Below are 23,202 nucleotides of genomic sequence, written 5' to 3' on the forward strand. Positions count from 1 at the left end.
GATTCTTGATGATGCACAATATTGGATGGTTTAGGACTTACGGCAGGCTTGACAGCATCTTCATGAGCCATGTCTTAGCGGCTCCAGGGACAAGGCCAAGCACGATCAATCAGATTGCCACGGTGGTGTGCGGCTCTATCCTTACGGTCTCTGGGAGCCCTGATGGGGCCTGACCTTGACTGCCTGTGGACCCCAGAGGTGTCGGACACAGCAGATGCACAAGGCCTCCTCCCCATTGTTCAGAGATCGGCAGCAGAGGGCAAAGGAGGCAGCAAGGCCTCTTCTAACCTACGAGGACCCCATTCCTGCTGGCATGGAGGCAGTGTGTGTGCAGTCTTCTGTTATCCTGCGAAAGGAAGGCGTGCTGCCCGAAGTTAATCTGCTTCTCATAACACTTGTCTCTACTTGCTAAGGAACCAAGTGGCCAATGTGGTGTGCCATTTTTTGTCTTTTTTTGGCTCAATTCCATCAGTTCATTGTTCTTTGGCATGCTCTGCTGTTCTGTCTGGTGAACTCACTTCTATTTTTCACACATTTATCTCATTTAGCAAACACTAATTGAGTGCTTACCATGTGCCAGAGACCTTTCCAAGCGTATTGCAGATATGAACTTGCTTAACCTGTGCAACACTGTGAAGGAGGCACCATGGCCGTCCCCACTTTGCAGATGGGGAAATGAGGACGCGGAAAGGCTAACTAGTCCAAGGTCATTCACTGGCAAGTGGCAGAGCCCGAGTCTGAACCCTATCAGTCGACCTCCAGCGTCTGTACTTTTAGCCCCTGCTCTGCAGTTTACACAGCAGAGCCGGCCCTTCTTTTCCCACATGCTTAGAGACAGCTAAGAGGCTGGGATGCCCCCTGGGGAGGGTCAGTCAGCTATGATTACGGTCCATTCTCTCCCACCATCCCTACACCTGCCAGCCAAGGCTGGGCCCCAGTGCCTGGAAGCCCAGGGCCTGGTGTTCATCAGATGTGGGTGTGTTTGGCCCTGGGCCCAGCAGGAGGGCATGAACCTGACTAAGCCAAGAATAACATGCTGTGGTCTGAAAATGCAGCAGGCAGAAATCCGGGGCTGCCTGTCCCACCTCCCCAGAAACTGCTGCAGGTGAGGGGGCTTGGGAATCGGTGCTCCCCTGCTGGGCCACGCTGGAGGACCTTTGCTTGCATGGCAGAATCCTTGAGCAGTGCTTGATGGCTTTGGAGCTGGCAGCTCATTACAATCAGAGTCGAGTGGCAAGGAGAGTTTCGGAGTGCATCAGAGTGCGGCTCTTCCGAAGTTTGATGCCACTTTTAATTCTTTCTAAGAAATAAACACTTGTGAAATCTCCAAGTTTTCTTTCCAAGTGAAAAGCCTCCTCTTTGGTCAATCGCTTAGTGTATTTGAGAAGGACAGAAGCCTGTCTGGCTCAGCAAACTCCCTTCATACTCCTTTCACTGCTGGGATTCATGCTTTCTGGGAATGCTTGTGTTGGGCACAGGGAAAAAGGCAAGACAGGAAGGTGGGGGTGTTGTGAGGGGGTCGGGGATGTCCCCCTCTCCAGGACAGGTTTCCCCTGTTCCAAGCCAGCTGTCCTTGGCTGGCAGTTAGCAATTCCCACTGCATCCTGAGATAGCATCATGTCCTCCAAACTTCCCACTTTGTCTGCAGGGGCAGCCAGGGCATCCCGGAGCCCAGCAGGGGCTGGTCGAGCTTATTGGGAGGGCAGTCCAGGCATACAGGGTGCATTTCCCGCCCTGAGATGCTTTTTCTCGTGAAACTGCCTTCCTGCCTCCATCCTGGGACCCCAGAGGCAGGCTGTACAGCCAGCCTCTCTTGAGCAGGCCGAGGGACAGGCGATGCCCCCGTCATTCTCGGAGAAATGTGACAATAAAAAGCACCTGGGATGAGTCCTTGTCATCTTCTCTACTTTGGAAACTTGCAAGCATCTCAGAATACTTTAAAAAGCAATATAGTATCATCCTAGTTATAAAAAGATGGATTTAAAAATAAAAACCCCGTGGAAAGGACATAAACCATTTTGTCAATTTTTCTGAGCCAGCCTAAGCCATAGTAAGGGAACCCTGGGACACACTACGACTCCCTAATCCACAGGAGGCTCCGTCCGAGCCCCTGTCTCACCGCTCTGGCTTCATCTGGCCAGTCCTGGGGCTCTGAAGATCCCTGCTGCTTGCATCCCAGCTCCTCCTGACGCTTGTGGTACAAGGTGCACAGACCCTGGGGCCCCGGGGAAGAGACGACGCTGCTCCTGCATTTGGCACCTGCTGCCCAGGCCTCTGCTGGCCCACAGGCCCACAGGGGCATCCGTTTGTCATCACATTCATGAGAAAGATTTCCTTGTTTCTCATCCAGGTCTTCATTTAACCCTTCCTCCAAGCCTGGTGCAGATTGGGGGAACTGTACCTTGTTCTGTGCTCGGCACGCCCATCCTCCCTGTCAACTTTACCCAGCACACCTACGTCCGGGGGCTGAGTTCAGGCTTCTTGTGAGTTCTGGAACTATCTGAATGGTCTCCCAACAGACTCCTCCCAGGTGCCCCTCCCACCTCTCAGCCCAGCCTGTAGAAAATGCAGGGCTGACTCCCGTCTCCTCCTTGCCTGGATGAGGTCACACCCTCCCTGGCCATCCCAACTTTAGCTGTGGTCTCCCCCAGGGAACTGGTTCACTCCATCACCCTGCCAGCCCAGCGGCCCCCTACTTTCAGGATTTCTCCTCCCCGGTCCTCCATCCACAGCCTTCCCGTGCTTTTCTTACCGGGACCCTGGGGTGCCCCTGAGGACACTGGGAAGGTCGCTGATTGGGAGGTCATGCTGCTAGGTCCTGCTTCTGTGGAGAAGTCTGACTCCACCTGTTCTGTAAGCTGGAACTCAGTGGGACATTTGCCAGGCAGAGGAGCACAGTCATGGTGCTGGGTCTCTCTGGGAGGGGCATCCTCAGTTCCCCATCTCCACTCACACCTGCAGCCTCACTCGCCCGCCCGGCCCTGCCCACCTCTCCCACGTGCCTGCCCAGACGAACCACCCCCAGCACTCCCTCCCAGGGACCAGCATATTGCCTCTGGGTTTCCATCCACAGCTGGCATTTGTACGGCACTTGGAAAGGCACATTTCCGGAAAACTGTGAAATGCACCTGCTTCACACACTATCCCATGAAACACCAGTGACCACAGTTAAGTTCATCTAACACACCCCACCCACGACTCCTGTGGTGGGTCAGGATGGGGTGTTCCAACTCAGCAGGGAGACGGCCGTGTAGACTGTGTCAGTCACCGGGCAGGGCAGGGCAGGGCCAGCTCCTGGGAAGGGAGCCCACCCAAGGTTTTGCCTCAGGCCATAACGTCAACAGCAAGGGTGTTGGAGCTGCCGCTCCGGGTGTGCCAGACCCTCCAAGCTTCACCTATCTCCCTTCACGTTATCCTCATGCTGCCTCTCGAGGTGGGGTGACTGATTATTCCCTGCATGCTGGGGGGGAGCTGAGGCTCAGGGTGGTTTCATGTCGGATGCAAGTCCCTTTGTCGGTGCCACAGCCAGAATTCTAGCCCGGTTCTAACTCCCCGTCCCCACCCCCGGCCAGCCCTGCGGCTGGGACACGGGGACAGCAGTTCATTCACAGTGTCCTGAAGCTGTAGCTATGCTGTGCCTCTCAGGTCTGAGAGGGACGCTAAGCGCTTCTGAGGAAAATGATAGAAATCCTGATTCCTCAATTTCCAGAGGCTCTGCTCAGTCAAGAAGGAATTGTGGGGCAAGTGGCCCTGTAGAGGCCACGGCCCAGTAGAGCCACCCCCTTGGGTGTCCTGCCAAGTGTGGGACCCAAGACTGGCTTCTGCCCTCCTCAGCCGGAGCCCTGCCCCTGCCAGCCCTCTGTGGTCAGCTATACATCGTTCAAGGGCTGCTTCCTGGGCCTTCTGAGGCTGGAGTGAGGTCGTCCCCACTGGCCCTCTCGCCTTGGGGTCCATGGCTGACTCCCTCCTGTGCACCCGTGCATTCAGGGCTCAGGTCCCCGTGGCTGCTGTGAAGATCATTTCATCAGAGAAGTAGAAACTGTCCTGTTAGGCGCTCTCAGGAATGGGGTGCACAGCACCCAAATGTCAGGCAGGCCACTCTTCTTCCTCACTGTACGCTCAGCTGCATGTCCTTAACTGCATCCGCATGTGCCCAGGAGACAGCGGACTGTAGAGGCAGCACCTCCAACCAAAAAAATCACCTGCGCATGAGGTTTCTGGCTGTCATCCCTTCTGCCCCTCACCTGGATCCAGAGAGGCTTGGGTGGAAGCCACGCCAAGGCAGTTGCAGGGCAGAGGTGGGAAGGGCCCCTCCCAGACTGGTAGGTGGTACAGCCTGAGTAAGTGGGTGCTCATAGCGACAAACCCGTGGGCTCCACAGAGCTGATGCCCCACCTCTGAGCCATCCTCAGAAACCATAGCTGTGGAAGAAATGGCAAGAGAGAGCATGGATTTTGAAAGGCAGAGGCTGCCGAGAGACCTCATTCAAAATGTGAAGAGGATCAGTCTCCATTAAACTAAAAAAGCCTCTGCACAGTGCAGGAAACAACAAAACGAAAAGGCAGCCGCTGTATGGGAGGAGAAACTCACAAATGGAGGACAGGGAACCCTTGTGCACTGTTGGTGGGAGGGTAAACTGGCGCAGCTAATGTGGAAAACAGTATGGAAGTTCTTTAAAAAATTCAAAATAACCATATGATCCAGCAATTCCATTCCTGGGTATTTACCCAAAGAAAACGAAAACACTAATTTGAAAAGACATATGCACCCCCATGTTTATGGCAGCATAATTTACATATAGCCAAGATACGGAGGCAACCTAAGTGTACATTAACAGATGAATGGGTAAAGAAGAGATGGTACGCATATATGATGGAATATTACTCAACCATAAAAAAAGAATGAAATTTTCCCATTTGTTACAACATAGATGGACCTACAGGGCATTACGCTAAGTGAAATAAGTCATATAGAAAAAGACAAATGCTGTATGATCTCACTTATGTATGAAATCTAAAAAAACAACAAATGAACAAACAGAACAAAACAACTGAACTCAAAGACACAGAACAAGTGATGGTTGCCAGAGCGGAAGGAGAGTGGGTGGGATGGAAGAAATAGGTGAAAGGGTTTAAGAAATACAAACTTCCAGTTACAAAATAAACAAACCTGGGATACAATGTACAGCATAGGGAATATAGTCAATAATATTGTAAAAACTTTGCTCAATGACAAATGGTAACTAGATTTATCATGGTAAGAATTTCGTAATGTTTATAAATACTGAACCACTGTGTTGTACACCTGAAACTAATGTAATATTACATGTCAGTTATACTCAGTTAGCAATTTAAAAAACAATGTAAAGAGGGTCAGAGTCCCACAGAGATGCCAGAGAAGAGCAGTGTCCGAGCTGGCGGGGTGGCGTGGTGGGGGCCGGGGGTGCATGGGGTGATGAGGGCAGGACAGTTCGGACTAATTGGCAACTATCTTTCTCCTTTTTGGTTTCCTCATAAAGGCCAGTAAATGACAATGTTCATCTCCTTGGAGACGTACAATGGCACCGTCACTGGTACCAAACCCAAACTGACCAGCCCATCTGTGCTGGCCAATGCCAGCTGCATAGAGCCACTTAGCTGCCTTGACCCATTCATTGCCACGTAGGCCCACTACCATTTTTATAAATAAAGTTTCACTGGAACAGAGACACACACACTTGTTCCTGTGTCATCTGTGGCTGTTTTCATGCTACAACAGCAGAGTTGAGCAGTGGGGGCAGAGACCTAATGACCTGCAAGCCTGAAATATTTATTATCTGGCCCTTTACAGAAAACAGCTGTTTACCAACTCCTGCTTTAAACTGTTCTTTGGCAATATTGAACTTTTTATTATTAAACAGGTAGTATACCAATCCAGTGGTATTTCACATGCGAAACCCGTCGTTTAGAAATAGGCCCACTTTTCGGATGTGGAAGTAGAGGTCTGCAGTCAGTAATCAGCTGTGGCCCCAAGCGTGTCTCTTAGGTGACTGACCGAGTGTGATGCCGGCTTCGGTGGGGTGGTGTTTGGGATGGAGAGCTGGAGGCCACGCAGAGAGGAAGTGCCCATGGGAATTTGGTTTCCACAGCCTCGGGTTAAAGGAAAGAGCTTTTGCAGCAGCTGCAGTCCCAGATGTGCCAACATCTGGCTGGGGCTACAGGTACACTAGCATTTTCTAGCTAATTAGGTGTTGACACGTGCTGTGTGTCGATGGCACTCATCTTGGTATTATACAGTAATATTCCCAGGAGAGGATGGAAAACTCCATCCAGTGCATTTTTCTCAGGAATGCATCACTAGCCTGTGACCTGGCCAGGAGGGGAGGGGCCTGGGTAGGTCTGCCAAGGCTGCATCTAATCCACGGTGCCAGCCACGGGCCAGGGAGGATGCCCACCTTTCATTAAGCAGCAGGAGCGTGTTATTTTAGTGTAGAGAGGTTCAGTCGTTCCACGCCCGTGTGTTCTGGTGATCCGCACAGTGTGTCAGCATGCGGAGATGGATCAAGTTCATCTAAAGACCTTGTAACTTCTTTCATCACATTTTAGGTGTTACTCTATAAATTAAATTTTCTGGTCAGTACATTCTTCTATGACTTTGGAATAGATTGATGTTTTGTGGTCTTGGTAAAGAAAATTGCATTTAAAAGTTTTAAAAATTAACATTCTTTCTGTTTTTTTTTTTTCACAGGATCAGGTAATGTTTTACAAAACTCTAAAATAATCATCACTTGCGCCCTTGACTCTGAACTTGAGAATGTACTGTTTATAAAGTGTGGACAGTTTTAGTCTAGATTCCAGACTGCTAAGACCATGTGGTCCCAAGAGTCTGACCATGCCAGGCAGGGCCGGCTGGACGTCTTTGGCATAAACATCAAACAACCTGTCCTTCTCAATGTCTCTCCCTTTCTTAGCCCTCAAGTCTGGATGACAGAAGGGGCAGCCGTCCCCGGTCCATGGTCCGGTCCTTCACGATGCCTGCCTCCCCCCGGCCCCTGTCTGTGGCGTCCGTCTCATCCCTGTCATCCGACAGCACCCCTTCTAGGCCAGGCTCTGATGGGTGAGTCGGGCTCAGCTGAGGGGCACGGGCTTGGAGGGGCCAGGGAGAGCCCAGGGTTTGTTTCATCACAACTGAGAGGATGTTTTGAAATCCTCTTCAACGCTGAGACTCTGAGGCTCTACAATCATGCCAATATGACTTTCAGGGTCTTGTGAGTTTTTGAGAAAAAATCCTTTGGGTAAGTTTTCCCGTGAACTTTATAATCTCCAGTGAGTGTTCAGCCCTCCTCGGCCTGTCCCAGAAGAGCGTGCTGGTCCCTTCTGGCCGCGTGCTTGTACTTTTCCATCCCTTGCTTACTGCCATGGTGTCACACCAATGAAGGACTGTCACAGTGGGGCCCCCTTCCTTCCCGGGGGCTTCCTGGTTCATTTCTGCTCTTGGGCACCCAAAAGCACAAGTGGGCTAGAGGGGAACTTAGGAGACCAGGAAATACTGGCAGAGCTCCCACGAGGTCTCCTGCATCAACTCAGAGCATTCAGAAAGAGCCTCAGCATTGATCTTTGTGTGTTTTTGAGGAGCAAATATGTAAAGTTTGTTCTTTTCTTATTAAACAAAAAGTATCTCTTGTAATTTAATTATCAGAACAGTTTTACTGTGGAGTCTGCACAGTTGTGCTTGGGCAGCCCCATTTGGTTTACGATCCATCGACCTATCAAACCCACAGGCTCCCTCCTGGCCCCTGCGACATGCAGACATGAATGTCCAGGACACCCCAAGGGACAGCTCAGATCTATGTGTCTTTTGTTGCCGATGACTGATGTGCCTAATGGAGGATTGAAAACTATACCGACATTTTTTTCTTAACAGTAATTTTTTTCGGTGTCTGCCTCTTATAAGGCCAAGTCCATATGGAAATCCTCAATTTAGAGGTATTTAAATCATGCGTGCTTGTCATTTAGCACAAGACTGCTAAAGAAATTAATTCAGCTTCTCCCCAAGAAAATCCCCAGGCTAGTTATGAAAAGGATTTTATATTTCCAGGAACATGGGATGAGGGTGGAAATTGATCTGGAGGTTTTAGATGGCGGAATATCGTGTGCATGAATACATGAGCATGGGCCGTGCGCTCCTTCTCCCAGGAGAATTTGTTTAACCTTGAACTAACTAGAAGGCATCTTTATTAATAGAGTCCAGATTTTTGTTCATTCTTGGGGTTGCCAACCTTAGCTGTGTATCTAATGTGGAGAAAATGAAACTTTGGTCTCAAACGGCACAGGTTGTGCACAGAATAAGGTTCCATTTGTAGGCAGGTGCTGCTCATAATGTGACAAATTTTAAATGCAACCTGTCTTTCTCTTGGTTCTTTGTGGACATGTGTGGATTTCACAGCTCAGGTCTCTCCCCTAAGCTGAAAGATGTCTACTTTTTCCCCTGTGTTAATTGTCTCAAGGACTACAAACCTAGAATAAAATCATGGAAATTTTTATTGTTGTTTCTAATAGAATATCTGACACATAATGGATATTGATGTATTGGTTATTGTGTATCCTGTTGGAAAAGCCCAGGTGTCCCAAAATGCCTTAATGATCAAAGTTAACACTAGTGTATAATTTCATCAATCATTTTTAAGTTTTTGCTATGGAAACATTTCAGACATATACAAAGGGGACAGAATGTTTGAGGCCCTGTGCCCATGAGCCAGCCTCAGTTATCAACTCTTAGCCAATCTTATCTCAGGCTCTACCCTACCCTCTCCCAACCCCTTATTATTCTGAAGCAAATTTTGAACATCATGTCATTTCACCCCTAAACATAGCAGTGTGAATTTCTAAAAGGTAAATACTTAGAGAAACATACTGCCTTTACAAATACATCCTACCTTTATCACGTGTAAAAAATTAACATTAACAATTCTATATTATCATCAAATATTGGTGTTAATTTCCAATTGTGCCACAAATATCATTTTTTATTAGTTTTCTTGAGACTGAGTTATTGGTTGATACATCTCTTTAGTTCTCTTTTAATCAATAGATTTCTCCTTATCTTCGCTTTTTCTTACAATTTGTCAAAAATTTACATTGCTTGTCTGTATCTGAATCTTGCCAATTGCATCCCCTACTGTGGTGTTTGGTGTGTGTCTCTGTCCTCCACGTTTCCTCCATATTGGCTGTTGCATCTAGAGGCTTGATTAGGTTCAGGCTTGATTTGGGGACAGAATGGCTTTGTAGTTCTCCCACGCGGGAGCACATTGTGTCTGCCTATCTCTCGGTGGCATTAGCAGCTACTGACAATCAATGCCTACATTCAATATCTTTACTGTTAGACAGAATGTGCCTTAACAACAAATCCTGCTGCACCCCTAGTCATGCAGGGAGAAACGGAAAGTAGGGGACGTGGTTCTTGTTCTCAGCAGTCTGTATCTTCAATGCATTTGTAATGAGATTCTTGTGAGTGATCTATCTGAATGATGTCTTCCATGTTACCTCTCCCACAGTGGAGAGCAAGGTGACTCTAATGGCTTCTTTGATCAGAGCACTGGTTTCATTCTAAATGTGCCCATTCACAAATAAGTTTAAAAGAAACTACAGCTGGGATGAAAATGCAACTGGCTTTTGGAATTAATTTCTCTTGCAATCAATCCCCCCTTGAAGAAATCAGTTTATTTTCCATGTGGTCAAGGAGGTCAGGCTTGGAAGGTTGCCCGGAGGACTGGAGCCTCTCAGGGGCAAGCTCTGGGCCTGGCTACCTGTCCAGGCAGCCTGCATCACGGGGGCTGTGGCTGGTCCTGCCCCCGGGCTCGGGGACTGCCTGGGTGTCAGGCAGCTAGAGGGCCAGGAGTTGCTGTGAATCCCCTTGGCTTTCTGTTTTGCATCTCCTGGCCATATGGAAATGATGTGTCGACCACAGTTTAAAAGACACATTTATTAGAAATCAGAGTATAGGTTATTTCTCCTATATATATGAGTCTTTTTAAGAGACCATCTCTCTTTTATTTTACTTTTTTATCATGTGTTATACTTTGAAAATATAGGATCCCATAATACCTTGTGTGTGAGTTACACTATAAAGTTTTTAAGACATTTTTATACCTTTCTCTGTGTTGGCCTCTTTCCTAACTCCTTCCTGCTGCAGAGGCTGAAATTCCAATCTTAGAATTGAACCCAATTCTGCCTCTCCTGTCATGACCTACCAGGAGAGAAACAGGATGGACTCCTCCCTCAGTATAATATTAAATCGCAAACCACAATTGTATGGATTCGTGTGTGCATTGCTCCTCTTTGATCCGTACCTTAGAAACTAATCCAAGATCTGTTTACTCAGTAAACTAACCATTAACGTGGTTTTACACCAACTGTTTGGCGCCAGTAGGCGAAAGGGTGTTGACAAATTTCATCTTGAAACTAGTGACATCCAGCCCGTGGTTGGAGGACATCGAGACTCACCAGTGGGTGGCAGAGCTGGGACCCAGGTCCTCCAGCTCCAGCTCCCTTATCTGCTGAAAAACTAAGGGCACGTCCACGGGCCTCTGACCTGGAAACAGCTTGCAGAATTCTCGTTGAGCCGTCCCAAAGTCCCAAAGGCCTTCCAGCTGTAGCAGCTCGCGTATCTGTCATCCTAATATATAGAGACTTGGTCAGACTCAAGATACCAGAAACGTATTTGCATCTGCCTATTTCTCCCCGTGGTATTTGTAAACACTTTAGTATGAATCTTTAAAAGGCACGGGCTCCCCTTTTACCTTTCTCCCGTCATAAATCTACAGGAATCCCTTAATATCACTATTATAACCCCTTAGATTTCACATTTCATCCCCTGTCCTGTAAAGTGTCCGATTTTTTTCCAGTTTGTTGTGATCGGGTTGCAAGCACAGTCCATCCATTGCAATTGGCTAATGGGTATCTTAACCCTCCTTTGGCCTCCCTCTTAAAATCATTCCGTTTCTGTAAGATTTGGTGGTCCTCAGTCAGCACTCAGATTCGTGGTGAATGTGTTTACACACACCTGCAGGGTGGAAAGCAATTGTTCAATTGTTCTCCCAGTCAGACCTCAGTGACTTAAACAACCGTTTCCTTCAGGTTTGCTCTGGAGCCTCTCCTGCCAAAGAAAATGCACTCCAGGTCCCAGGACAAACTGGACAAGGACGACCCAGAGAAGGAGAAGAAGGAGAAGAAGAAGGAAAAGAGGAACAGCAAACATCAGGAGATATTCGATAAGGAATTCAAACCCACCGACGTTCCCCTGCAGCAGTCTGAGGCCGTGATCCTCTCAGAAACGGTAATTCCGCAGGGGGCCTTCCCCACCGGGCGACGGCGGCCGGGACCCACTTCGCTCCATGTCTCATCAACGGGCTGTCAGTTGGGTTTCAGTGAATTTGCTCTAAAGTATCCCCATGACAATCTGGGGTCTCCTTCAGCCCTCGCCTCGTATGACCCACTGCCACCAGGCCCCCAGAGCACAGCTAGAGCAGCTTTTCTCCAGGGCCAGCCTGTCTCAGCACCCATGCTTCGTGCGCGTGCAGGTGGGCCAGCCGTCAGCAGGACCACGGATTCCAGGCTCTCTGCAGCACTGCTGGGCTTGCCTCCGGCACCTCCTAATATCGCAGAAGATGAACAAGGAATGCTTTCATTGTTAGAACCAAGTATTCCGTGCTAACTGAAGCCTCTCCCTCCCCCCTTGCTGACCGGAATGCTCAGCCGCAGTGACTGCCTGAGTGTTATAGTCTGCGCTTGCCTGGAGTCCAGAAGCCCCTTCCCACTGGGCTCTGCCAGGCACACGGCTCCTGTCATCCCTCCGCCTCATCTGTTGCCCATTTACATCTCATGACCAGCTTTCAGAAGGAGTTCCAGGGGCTTCACCCAGCACATGCTGCCTAGTTGACATTAGAAACAGATCCCCAGGAACCTCGTTCATTCCAGAGTCCCGGCATGTGACAGTGGCAGCAAACACCCGTGTAGTTCATTCTAGTCCCGGGGCTGGGCCTGGGGGGCTGCTGCCGTCAGAAGTGCACAGTGGTGTCTGCAGTTTGGGGGCAAAATGAGGCACAGCTTCTCGGGTGAACTTTATTCAGAAAGTGCTATTTGTAGACTGGAAACAAAATAAAGAAGCAGCTCACACAGGCTGTCAGCTTCTAAGGCTAAGTCAGGCTTAGAGCCGCTGTCCCCACCCCAGAAAGGGACAGGCATTTGCCAGCCAGTGGCCACAACTGAAGCATTGCTTGATCAAAGGGCTGAGAAGGGGCCACCTTTTAATAAGACATACTTCCCAGCTTGTTTCTATCTCGAACACCAGAGGATATGTTTCATCCAGACTGTGTGCCACTAGGACCAGCAGCCACACGTTGCCTGGCTGTCTAAAGGAGGAGGGCAGACCTGAGAGCTGTAACATGCCTTCAGGAAGGCGAACGCTCTTCTGAGCCCTTTGGCCAAGCATGGGGAGGAACTGGCCAGAGGCTTGCGTTAAGTGCCCAGGCGCTGGGGTTAAGAGGTTTCTGATGAACCACCCCTTGTTGTCTGTCTGCTGTTTGGGAACACTGGGAAGCCTGGGCCCCTGCTGACACTGGCCGAGCTCGCCTTCCCTCAAGTCCACATAGAGTCCTCAGGTCATCACACCTGGGTGGGGGAATTAACAGAAACATTTTGAATATTGACCAAATGCCAGACACTGTAAGATCTTTCATATATTTTTATTAAGCTCCATTTTAAGCTAAGAGCCTCGGAGAAGTTAAGCCAAATGGCAGAGCCGATCAGAATTAAGCTGTGTGAAAAGAAGTCTAAGGCCATGCCAGACATTTGGCTGTCACAGCACAAGTTCTATTCCTCCTTCTGTGGCCGTTTGCCTGCAAGGATACCAGCAAAGACAGGCTGAGTTCAGCCAAAATGGGCCTCCCACAGTACCCTCAGCAAATCCACAGGATCGCAACAAGGGAACCTTGACCCCCCGTTGGCCTCTGATGAGCCTCAGAACCACGGCTGCAGCCCCAGAGGCCAGGAGTCCTGCCTTCTCCCCAGGGGCAGACTTACCATTCTTGGTCCCGCCCAGCTATCAAGGGGCCTCTTCCTCTAGGTGACAGTGCCAGCAAGGTCTGTGAGTACAGGGCTCACAGGTGTAGAGGCTGTCCCCTGCAAGTACCATGGGCTAGGGGCTTAAATAGCCAGAATGTATTGTTCATAGCTCTGTAGGCCAGAGGTCTGAGATCAGGGTGTCAGCAGGGCCCGCGTCCTCGGAAGCCTGGGAGGGAGGATCCATTCTTGCCCCAGCCCTGCCTCTGATGGTTTACCAGCAGTCTTCAGTGTCCTTTGGCTTGTAGAAACGTCACCCTGCCCTCTGCCTTCATGTTCACATGGCCTTCTCCCCGTGTATACATGTCTGCACCCAGATTTCCCCTTTCTATAGGAGCACTGGTCATGCTGGATTAGGACCCCCCACCCCCACCTGCTCGTGACCTCATCTGCAAAGATCTTATTTCCAGATCAGGTCACATTCACAGGTACTGGGGGTTAGGACTTCAACATACTTTTCAGGGGACAGAACTCAGCCCATGACAGATCCTAACTACACTCTTTCTGTCCTTCCAATGTAGATAAGTCCCCTGCGGCCCCAGAGACCAAAAAGCCAGGTGATCAACGTCATCAGCAGTGAAAGGCGTTTCTCAGTGTCCCCATCCCCGTCCTCCCAGACGACGCCCCCTCCGGTCACGCCGAGGGCCAAACTCAGCTTCAGTCTGCAGCCCAGTAAGTAGGACTTGCTCCGCATGGGGATTCCTGACATCATTCTGTGACATCCCTCATGACCGGCGGCTCTGCCGTTAGACCCACTTCCTGTCCTTGAAGCAGACGAGGAGCGCCCCATGAGCCCCCAATTACTAGGCGCCTCCCGCCCTTGGGATTGAGCACATGGGGCCAAGGCACAGTCCTGGGCTTCTCGAGTTCCCTGGTGGAACTTATGGGGCCCCCGACCCAGGGTCTCGGAATCACCTGCCTGCTGGGGGAGGCTGGAGGGGCACACGGGATGCTCCCCAGTTTTGTATCATTTAATGGGGAGCCCCGGGAGGGCCATGGCTTTCCTGAGTCTGGGAGGATGGTAAAGTGCAGAAGCGCTTTCAGCTTTGGGGAAGGGCAAAGGGCAGGGCTTGTTCTTCCAGTTTTCCTCAGTTTCTAGGGCGGCCCTAACATATTTCCACCAACTTGGCGGCTCAAAGCAATAGAAATGTATTCTCTTCCAGCTCCGGGGCCAGAAGTGTGTGAAATGAAGGTGTGGGCAGGGCCGCCTCCACCTCCCGCCCCCCTCACTCCTTGGCACCCCTCAGCTCGCGGACACCTCTCTCCAGTCCCTGCCTCTGTGGGCATGCGGGGCTGTCCTCTGTCCTCTCCCCTTCTGAAAAAGACATGAGTTGTTGGAATTAGGGCCCACCATGAATTAGGGGTGAATGAGGTGGTTTTTTCCTTGCTGGAAGCAGAACAAGCAGGATTCTGGGGACTCAGGTGGTGAGTCAGGGTTGCAGCCATGGGTGAGCCTAATTGAGTGAGCAAAGAGTCTTCTGGGTGCTGGAAGGGACATGGTTTTTCAGTATTATGCCTTCATATCCTTACACGATTACCTCATGATTGCTTTCATAAAATTATTTTATCATTTTTTTAATAGTTCAAATTTTTGCAACTAAACCCCATTGCTGCTAATGTGGAAAACACTTCGGTAGAACATGAAGATCGATGCAGAGTCACCCCAGCAAGTGCGCTCCTGGGCATATCCCCCAAAAATTGAAAACAGGGGCTCAAACAGACACTTGCACATGAAGGTTCATAGCAATAGTATCGACAGTAGCCAAAGGTGGAAACAACCCAGGTGTCCATCAGCTGATGAGCTGATGAACAAAACATGCTCTGAGGAAATACCCACACCATGGAATATTAATGCAGCCGTAGAAAGGAATGCAATTCTGATGCATGAAGTAGATGAGAGGTTACCAGGGGCTGGGGGAGGCAGGTATGTCTTTGAAAACTAAGAAATTTGGAGGTAAGGTGATGGTTGCACATTTGGAATGTAATCAGTGCCACTGATTTGCATGCCTAAAAATGGCAAATGTTACGTTACATGTATTTTGCCACAAGGAAAACAGCTCACCAAGCAGCCAGCCATGAGGCCTGCTGTCAGTCAGAAGCCTTCCCCTGGATGCAACGGCGAGCATCCTCATTAAACTACACAACTCTTCCTAGGAAGCGTTTTCCTAATGAAGGGCTTTTCATCTGATGGGCCATCGGGTAAATGAGACCCATCCAGAAAGACCCATCAGAAAAATGTCAAGTTTCCTCTCTTGAATATTAAAGAAAAACACATTTTTCCTAAGAGTCTCAACAAGGGCTGAGAAAATATCCATCATCCCAATCATTATGCCTCCATTGGAAAAAGGGCTACTTGTTTGGTTTACTTCAGTTGTACTTTGCCTTGGCTTATGTAAAGCAACAGCCACAGTGACTGTTCCTGCTAATAACTTCCTGTCATACAATCATGGGGTTTCTGTGGAGAGAGATTTGAAAGGCAGGGGACGAGGGCCACATTGTTATGCTTCGCTTAGTGGCGCTTTCCAGTAACAGCTGCAGGAGGCTGGGTCCAGAGTCCCAGCTGGGCTTTGCAAACACCAGGTGTAAAGGGTCCTTGTGACACCCTGCTGTTCAGACACCACCGAGGCAGAGAGGCTGGAGGAGGGATCAGAAGGGTCTGGGGTTCACACGGCTGTTTTTACAGCATTGATGCCTCCTCTCCACGCAGGTGGTAGGTGCCTCCTGGTACTTGTGTGTTCTTTCTAGAATATGCCAGTGAGAGGGCATCTGGCCTTCTGAGTTCTCTACCCTTCCCTGCTCGCTTCTCTGGCCTATTGACAAGCAGGGCAAAGTATTTTTGCCTCCCCTGGAGAGCACATGAAGCAGTCAGTTGTACGCGGGCTCAGTGGGGACACGGGCTCGATGTTAAATCCTCCCTGTTGCCTAGGTCTGGAGCTGAATGGCATGCCCGGGATGGACGTGGCCGAGGTCCCGCCTCCTCTGCCTCTCAAAGGCAGCATGGCAGACTACGGGAAACTGATGGAGAACCAGGACTTGATGGGCTCACCGGTGCCCCCGCCCCCTCCTCCCCACCAGAGGGTGAGTCCATCGGGGATCGGCCGCTTGGGTTTGTGATCCTTCTCTCCACAAAGGGCAGATCCCGCCTTCCTGGCATTAGGCTGTTTACTCTGGACCGACCAACATTTGACTTTGAGAACAGGGCCAGAGTGATCCGTATGTGGGATCTGCAGTTCCGTTCCATCGCCACCGCATAGAGACACATGTCCCCACACGGGCCTCCAAACAAGGGAAAGGGGGGAGAAGCTGTGGGCAGGGGATCTCCTGACCCCCGAGGCCATTCTGCTGCAGGTGGAAGTCCTGTGAAAGTCTGATTTTTGGAAAGTAGCTTTTCTGAGAAGTGGTTTGTCTGACCGTTTAAAGAAGCTGTCCAAGGTCACGCTGTACAGGGCATGCTCCTGTTGGACCCCAACTTGGCCCTTGAGAAGCCCTTCTCCCCCCAGTTCCCCTGGCTGCATCACCCTGGTGCTGACCACTCCCGGGTGGGGAGAGGCACTTGCTGCATGGAGAACCTTGGCTCCAGTTTGGACATACCCCGGGTTCCTGAGGCCACCCAGGCCACCCACCCCTCACTGTGCCTTCAGCCTTAAAACCCCCCCTCCCTGTTAAACTTGGGGTGCTGGCCGCCATAAGCATGCACCCCTGCTGGTATCCCCTGAAAACTGTTTTCTTCATTACTCTTGTCTGATGTGCCCACTGCTCCGTGGCCTCTGGGCCGGCCGGCCTCCTAATGCAAACACAAGCTTAGAGCCATAAAAGCCATTCAAACCAGTGCCTCTGTGGTTAACAGCTGAAAGTTCTAGAAATGTTCTCTTGAGGTCCACCGCGCTCCTGTCCTGGTGCCCAAGGCTGCTGTCACACGGGGTTCTCTGTTGTTCACCAGCCCGGCCTCATCCAAGTCAGCATGTACCTGGAGGGGCCGTGTGGCATTGCCCCAGCAGCGCCGGGAGGTCGGCTTCCAGGGTCATCCCTCTGCTGGCCACAGGGCTCTTAGCCTTATAAAATAAAGTCAGTGCCACCTGAAGAGTAAAGTACCCCTGTCGATCTGTGCAGCTGGTCGGCCTCAGGGAAATGACAAGAGAGCTGCTGTGGAACACTCAAACTGCGAGGCCCATATGTGCCCGTGGGTGTTTATCAAGGCGAGGCATGCTTTTGTCCCCTTAAAAACAATACATTCATGCTTTTTCCTATGGCGGGTATTTCACTGAGTGTTCTGCAAGTTTATCATGTCTCGAGAGACGAGAGGAAGGGAGAGGGATTTGTTTGCAGTATATGTATTTGATTATTCCTTTTGTGTGAAAAAAAAAGCAGTGAGGTTTCATCTCCAATGCTAAAGGGACACGCGATTCACATCAGCCCTCTGTCCCCAGAAGGGCCACGATGGGGGACTGGCCCTGGAGAAGGGTCCAGGTGCCCTGTGATGGCTTTTCAAGAGGCTGGAATGGCTCATTGCAACTGTAGAAATATTTGCCTGGCCTTCCCCATGGACTTTTAACTGCAAGTCAGAGCAAAAGGAGACACAGTGAGTGAATGAGAACAGTGACTGGTTGGGCTGTTGTTTTCCCAGCAGCTTAGTTAATCAATCCCTTCTTTATTTAGTTGGAAAAGCAGGAATACCCCCCAGGGCTCCCTGTACTAGTGAGCTGAAAATTCTGAGCTTGGAAGGATGACTAGATCCCTTTTTATTAATAGGTCGATTCAGGGGCAGCATTTTATCGTCTCAGTTCATTCAATACATTATCCCGTGATACTGATGTCACACGCTGTTGGTTAAGGCAGGAACTAACCATGCAAAAGCTTCGGCTCCCTTTAAAAAGGGCTGTGAATTCAATTAGATTAATTACCCAAGTCTTTCTGCTGTTTGTTTCTTTTTTGATTTAGCTGCAGCATGAAAGCTTGTGCTGGTGGCCTGTCTGTGGGTCAGTGGGTCATGATTAGCTGGGAGCAGGTGTGTTTCCAGGGAGCCTCCCTCTGCACAGGCCCTGAGAGCTGCTGTAGGATAATGATCATTCATCTGCCATCGGGGGTGACCGATACCCTCCTGTCACTCTCATTGATCGGCCTGGGCTTGTAGTCGACTCTGTCTCTCATTGTTGCCATGGTAAGCTGTCATGTCTTTCAAAATGGCTCTTAGAACTGATGATCTGAGCTGTCATTCTGCTTAATAGTGATAAGCCTGCCCTGCTCATATCTGGCTCAGAGGGCCTCGCTGACATCCTGCTTGCAACTCACTGCGTCAGCCTGGCCCACGAGTGCTCACCCTTGACCTCGTCACTGTGGCTTCCACATGTAAACAACTTTGTTACCAGATCTTGAAATAGGTGTTTCTTTTTAGCCATTCTTACCAATCTTAAGAAGACTTATGAGTATATTATTTTACTTCATTTTTTACAATGGGCTGTATTTTTGCACATTTATTTTCTCCTGTGTGTTAAGCACTAGGTCATTTAAAATATACTCTCTGTGAACCAGGAGGAAATCTGAGCAAGAGTGCGAGACTGCTGCGTCATGTTCTGTCCTTGAAGCGTCTCTTCTCACATTGAGCTAAATGTGAGCCTCCAGCGAGAGGCTGTTAACCATCCACGCTCACCTTACTAGACAATAGTTCTCCAGAAGTAATTTCATTCCTCCTCATTCCACCTGTGGCCTGCTGCCCCTTCTCCTGGTCTGTTCATTCATTCATCTGTCCCTTCACTTCTTCATCCACTGACTGATTCGTTCACCTGCCTGGTCAGCACGCATTAAATCTGCTGTGTGTCAGGTGTCTGATGGGCACTGGGTGCCCAGAGCAGCTAAGCGTGAGCCCTCTCCGTCATTTACCCTGGCAGGTCCAGCGAGCAGCTTGTTTCTGTCACCTTTACAGTTGTAAATTCATGATCTTTCTTGGGAATCCAAGGCCAACTGTGGCCCATGGGCATCCAGCCTGCTACCTCTTCTTGTAGATAAAGTTTTATTGGGACACAGCTGCACCCATTTCTTTATATTCTGTGTCTTCCTCACGGAGAGTTTAAACAGCCCCCTCACCTCGTTCATTGGCCCCCCTTTGCAGTTTCAGAAGAGACTATGGATGAAAAGCTACCTCGTAAACAGGTCATTTGGCTACAGGTGCCTGTGGCCCGGTGGACCCTCTCTTACGTGGCCTTTCCAGTTCAGAGAGCAAGGGAGCACCTCTCATCTACCCTGAGGAGCATTTCAAGGACTGTTTGTCCCTGAACAGTTTGGAGGCATCTTCGGGGGCATGAGGAGGGCGCTCACTGAGAGCAGCTCAGCTGTGGCACTGCCAGGCTGCCTGGCTGGCCCTGGGTGCGGTTTTGCTCATATATACTTGTTGTTAAACCTTTAAACTTCCTGGTTCAGAAACTGGTCTGTTTGCAGGGGTCCTTAGGTCACCAGCGCCTAACCACGCAAAGAGCAGTGGTTATGCTTCTCAGGGTCCATGCAGACCTCTGAGGTGCTTTGTGAAAAGCGATTACTCAGAGATGCCAGAAAGGCCCTTCGCTGCCCATAGCCAGGTCAGACCTGCCAGTCCCAGGTCACAGGGAGTGGGCAGTCCCCACCCAGGGTACGGATCGACTTGCCCTCAATGCCACCTTGCCAGGTCAGGCCCCACCTGGAGGCTGTTTCCTGCCCGGGCGTGAGTAATGTCACATCTCTCATATTCTTCTTCCAGCATCTGCGGCCTCCACTGCCCAGCAAGACTCCGCCTCCTCCCCCGCCAAAGACAACGCGCAAGCAGACATCAGTGGACTCTGGGATTGTGCAGTGAGAGCAGCAGGGCCTCCTAGAAAGAGCGAGCTGGCATCTTTCCCCCGCCTCCATACCTTCTTCGTGTCCGGCGTCTGTTTGTCTTATCAGGCCCATGGCATCTGACATGTCGTGCAGTTGCTTTTCCTTAGCGGGAGGTCATTTTCAGCCATGGAGTGAGTGGCCTTTCACATGGGAGCCAGGTGGACACAGGTCTGGAAAATACTGTTGTGGGACTCCAGGGGATGTCCTTCCTAAGAGAGCCTAAGTCTTGCCCCAAAGTCCTTTCTGTGCCAAATGACACATTAGCAAAGAGCATGGTTGACCTGAGTGTAGCCTCGTGGGAAAGGTCAGACAGACCATCGTGTGCAAGGAACCGTATAGTAACTGAGCTTAGCAATCTTCTCTGCTCTCCGGGCCAGACCCTCTGTTTTATCAAACCCTCCTCACTACGACTGGTGGTGTGACTTCACTGGTTCAGTGTATCTTCAGCCTACATCAGACAATTGAGGTCAGCGCTTTCAGGGAAGTTCCTCATTCCCTTTGGTATAATTTAAAATAGGACATTTCTCAGCTACTGAACAATTACTAATTTATGGAATGGAAACACCATTAAAAATACTGGATCAAGTGGAAAAATAAATATGAGTATAGGAAGATACATTTTCTTTCTTTTTAAAAAAAGACTATGTATACCACAGGAGATGGTTTTAATTGCGTGAGTTCTTTTTGTCCTCATTCTGTACAGAAGTTTGTATATATGATGGTTCTTAGAACATGTTCTAATTCTTGTGGTCCTTCTGTTTATTGTAATAGACGTACGCAAATGATTCTCAATATGTGTTCTTAGTTTTTAACTGCTGGAAGTGTAAAAAAATGCAAATTAAGTTTTGTGGGGTTTTTTTTTCAAAACTCAAGTTGATGGACAATGATTTTTTAAAAACTAACTTTGTGTAACCTAATATTTTTATTCTGTCATCTATATTTTTTTATTCACTATAATCATGATACTCTTCTAGTAGGCTCAAAAGTTAATCATTGACAACAAAAAAATAAAAGGCTATTTAAAAAGACTCAGTGTTTGACACAATATTTATTTATCCCTTGCTGTAAAATACAAATCTGCTTCTCTTAATTCTGCTTTTTTAAAGAGCTCTGTGACCCATATTTATGGATGTGCACATCTTCCTCAAACAGCATTCTTAATCATCAGTTTAACTGTCTCTGATTTGGAGCTAAATCATCAGCACCCACGTCCCTCTGCATGTCTGCTTGTCCTGCAGGAGCAGAGCACAGCCGTGTACTTGCTGACACCCTCTCCCCCACCCGTCCCTGAGCTGTCTGGCTGCACATCATTCCCACCTCCTTTTAGCTTTTGCAGCTGCTCATGTGAGAGGGGTCTTTGTTGAGTAGGGTATGTCATATAACTTGAGAGGCGTCAAACTTCAGAGCTTTTCCCTGGATCTTAAGTGGCAAGAAATAAAGAAGGTAGTGGGGTCCTCTGTGGCTATAAATTACACTCACCTGTGTTCTGCAGCATACTAGCTGTCCCCTAGTTTATTTGTATTTGTTATAAATATTCATTCCACCTCCAGGAAGTTGTAGGCATATGTGAATATGGAATTTTTTTCTTTATGAATCCGTACTCTTTCACTGAGATAAATATTCAACATCTGTTAACTATGTTAGAAGCTGGATCTTATCCATGACCCTAAAATGATTGTACTGGCACCCCAAACTGGGAGAGCATGGGAGACACAGTGGATAATTTGGGGGTAGTCAACATTTCACATTGCATAAGCTTTCCCCCCAAATTGTAAGGCTACCAGGCTGTACAGTGGTTGCTTTTATTCTAGAATGGCTTCTGGGTTCCAGTCCTCACCTGTATCACAGCCTCCTCCAGGAAGTCCCTGGATAATCGCCATGCTCCATGCTCTGGCTGGGTCTCCCCCACGATCCCCCGCACCCTGCTGCTGTGAGTCCCATGCTGGCGTCTAGAGCCGGAAAGTACTTGGCGAACGTTGTGGTTAGGGAGGGAAAACTGGACGCTTTTATACCTTGCAGAAATTTGCAGATATAAATTACAAATAGGCAAATGTATTTACAAAAAGTGAACTTCTCAAACTATGCAGGCACACAAGTTCTTCATTTAAATCAAGGGTTCAACTGCAAAACTATAATCAAGGAGGAACTGACCTCTGTGTCAGGTACATTCTTAAGATATTCCTTCTGGAATGAGGTTCAAGGGAGAAAGCTTGCCTATCTAGATATAATGATGTATTCCTTTCATGCAGAAACTGTTGCTCAACCTATTTCCCATTTTAGACATTTTTTTCCTTATCACTCCCCATAAAGAAATTTTAACACTCCAAATATACTACATACCCATTTATGTACTTTGTATCTATCTATGACTTTAACATTGACAAAATGAGATTATTTTGTCTCCCTGAGGACCAATTTTCACTCCCACAGGAGTGATACTGCCTCACTGAGAATGCATGCTCTGAAACAGGAAGGGTGAGGGTCTTCTGTTCTATTTTTGCTTTGGTCGCCAGGAAGCTCAAAGCCAAATTTAGCTCCCACACAATCAGTTAAATTTTGCTTTTATTCTTACCCTTCCCAAACACTTTCTGATCTATTATAAAACCATCTTTAACTACCCAGTTTAAAATGTGCTTTTCTCAAATCTTTATTAAAAGAAGATGGTATATAAGCTATATTTGACAAGTGTAGAAATCTTTTTCTTATTTAAAAACCACCCTTGGTGAGTGGAAATTGCTTCCTAGTATTTAAAGGAATTATTTTTTTAATCAGTGTTAAAATCATTGTTTCATGTAAAAGATTTGATTTTTTTCCTTTCCTTACAGATTTCATCACCTTTGGCCCTGAATTCTTCTACAACAACAGGCTTTAGGGGTCATGTTCACCCAGGTCTTTGTTGGTATGATGGCTTTTAGCTTTTCCTGTTTAGTTCAGTCTCCAACAATTTTTAGTATTTTACTTACTTTTTTAAGTCTATTGGAGACTTCTACTCTTTTTCTGTTTTTCAAAATATGCCTTTTTCAAATTATTGAAACATATACTGTTCAGTTGGTGATGGCTCCAAAACAGGAAACAGGAAACCAGTTGGGTTCCTGCACCCAAATAAGCTGAGATTGGCACTCGCCATTTATCCCTGAGCAGCACAAAGCAACAACTGCTCCATCCAGGTCCTGTGGTGGCCAGAATGTGGGACCCAAGTGCGGGAGAGGATCAGGGACGGTGTGGATGTGTGACACAGCCAAGCTCATTTTGGTAATAC

The 23,202-nt window shown here is 48.7% G+C and overlaps 1 protein-coding gene across 2 annotated transcripts in view; it reads left to right on the forward strand.

Annotated features, from left to right (window-relative positions):
* Nucleotides 1–20,971, forward strand: part of DOCK1 (dedicator of cytokinesis 1) — a 480,397-nt gene extending 459,426 nt beyond the window's left edge. For both annotated transcript variants that reach the window (XM_036899029.2, XM_036899030.2), the window contains exons 48-52: nt 6,950–7,095; nt 11,115–11,313; nt 13,619–13,769; nt 16,024–16,175; nt 19,825–20,971. In XM_036899029.2, coding sequence (XP_036754924.2) covers nt 6,950–7,095; nt 11,115–11,313; nt 13,619–13,769; nt 16,024–16,175; nt 19,825–19,920 — 744 coding nt within the window. In that variant the 3' untranslated portion in view covers nt 19,921–20,971. The remainder of the gene's footprint in view (nt 1–6,949; nt 7,096–11,114; nt 11,314–13,618; nt 13,770–16,023; nt 16,176–19,824) is intronic.
* The last annotated feature ends 2,231 nt before the right edge of the window (nt 20,972–23,202 follow it).

The sequence above is a fragment of the Manis pentadactyla genome, chromosome 8 (genome assembly GCF_030020395.1).
Source record: "Manis pentadactyla isolate mManPen7 chromosome 8, mManPen7.hap1, whole genome shotgun sequence".
Taxonomy (NCBI): domain Eukaryota; kingdom Metazoa; phylum Chordata; class Mammalia; order Pholidota; family Manidae; genus Manis; species Manis pentadactyla.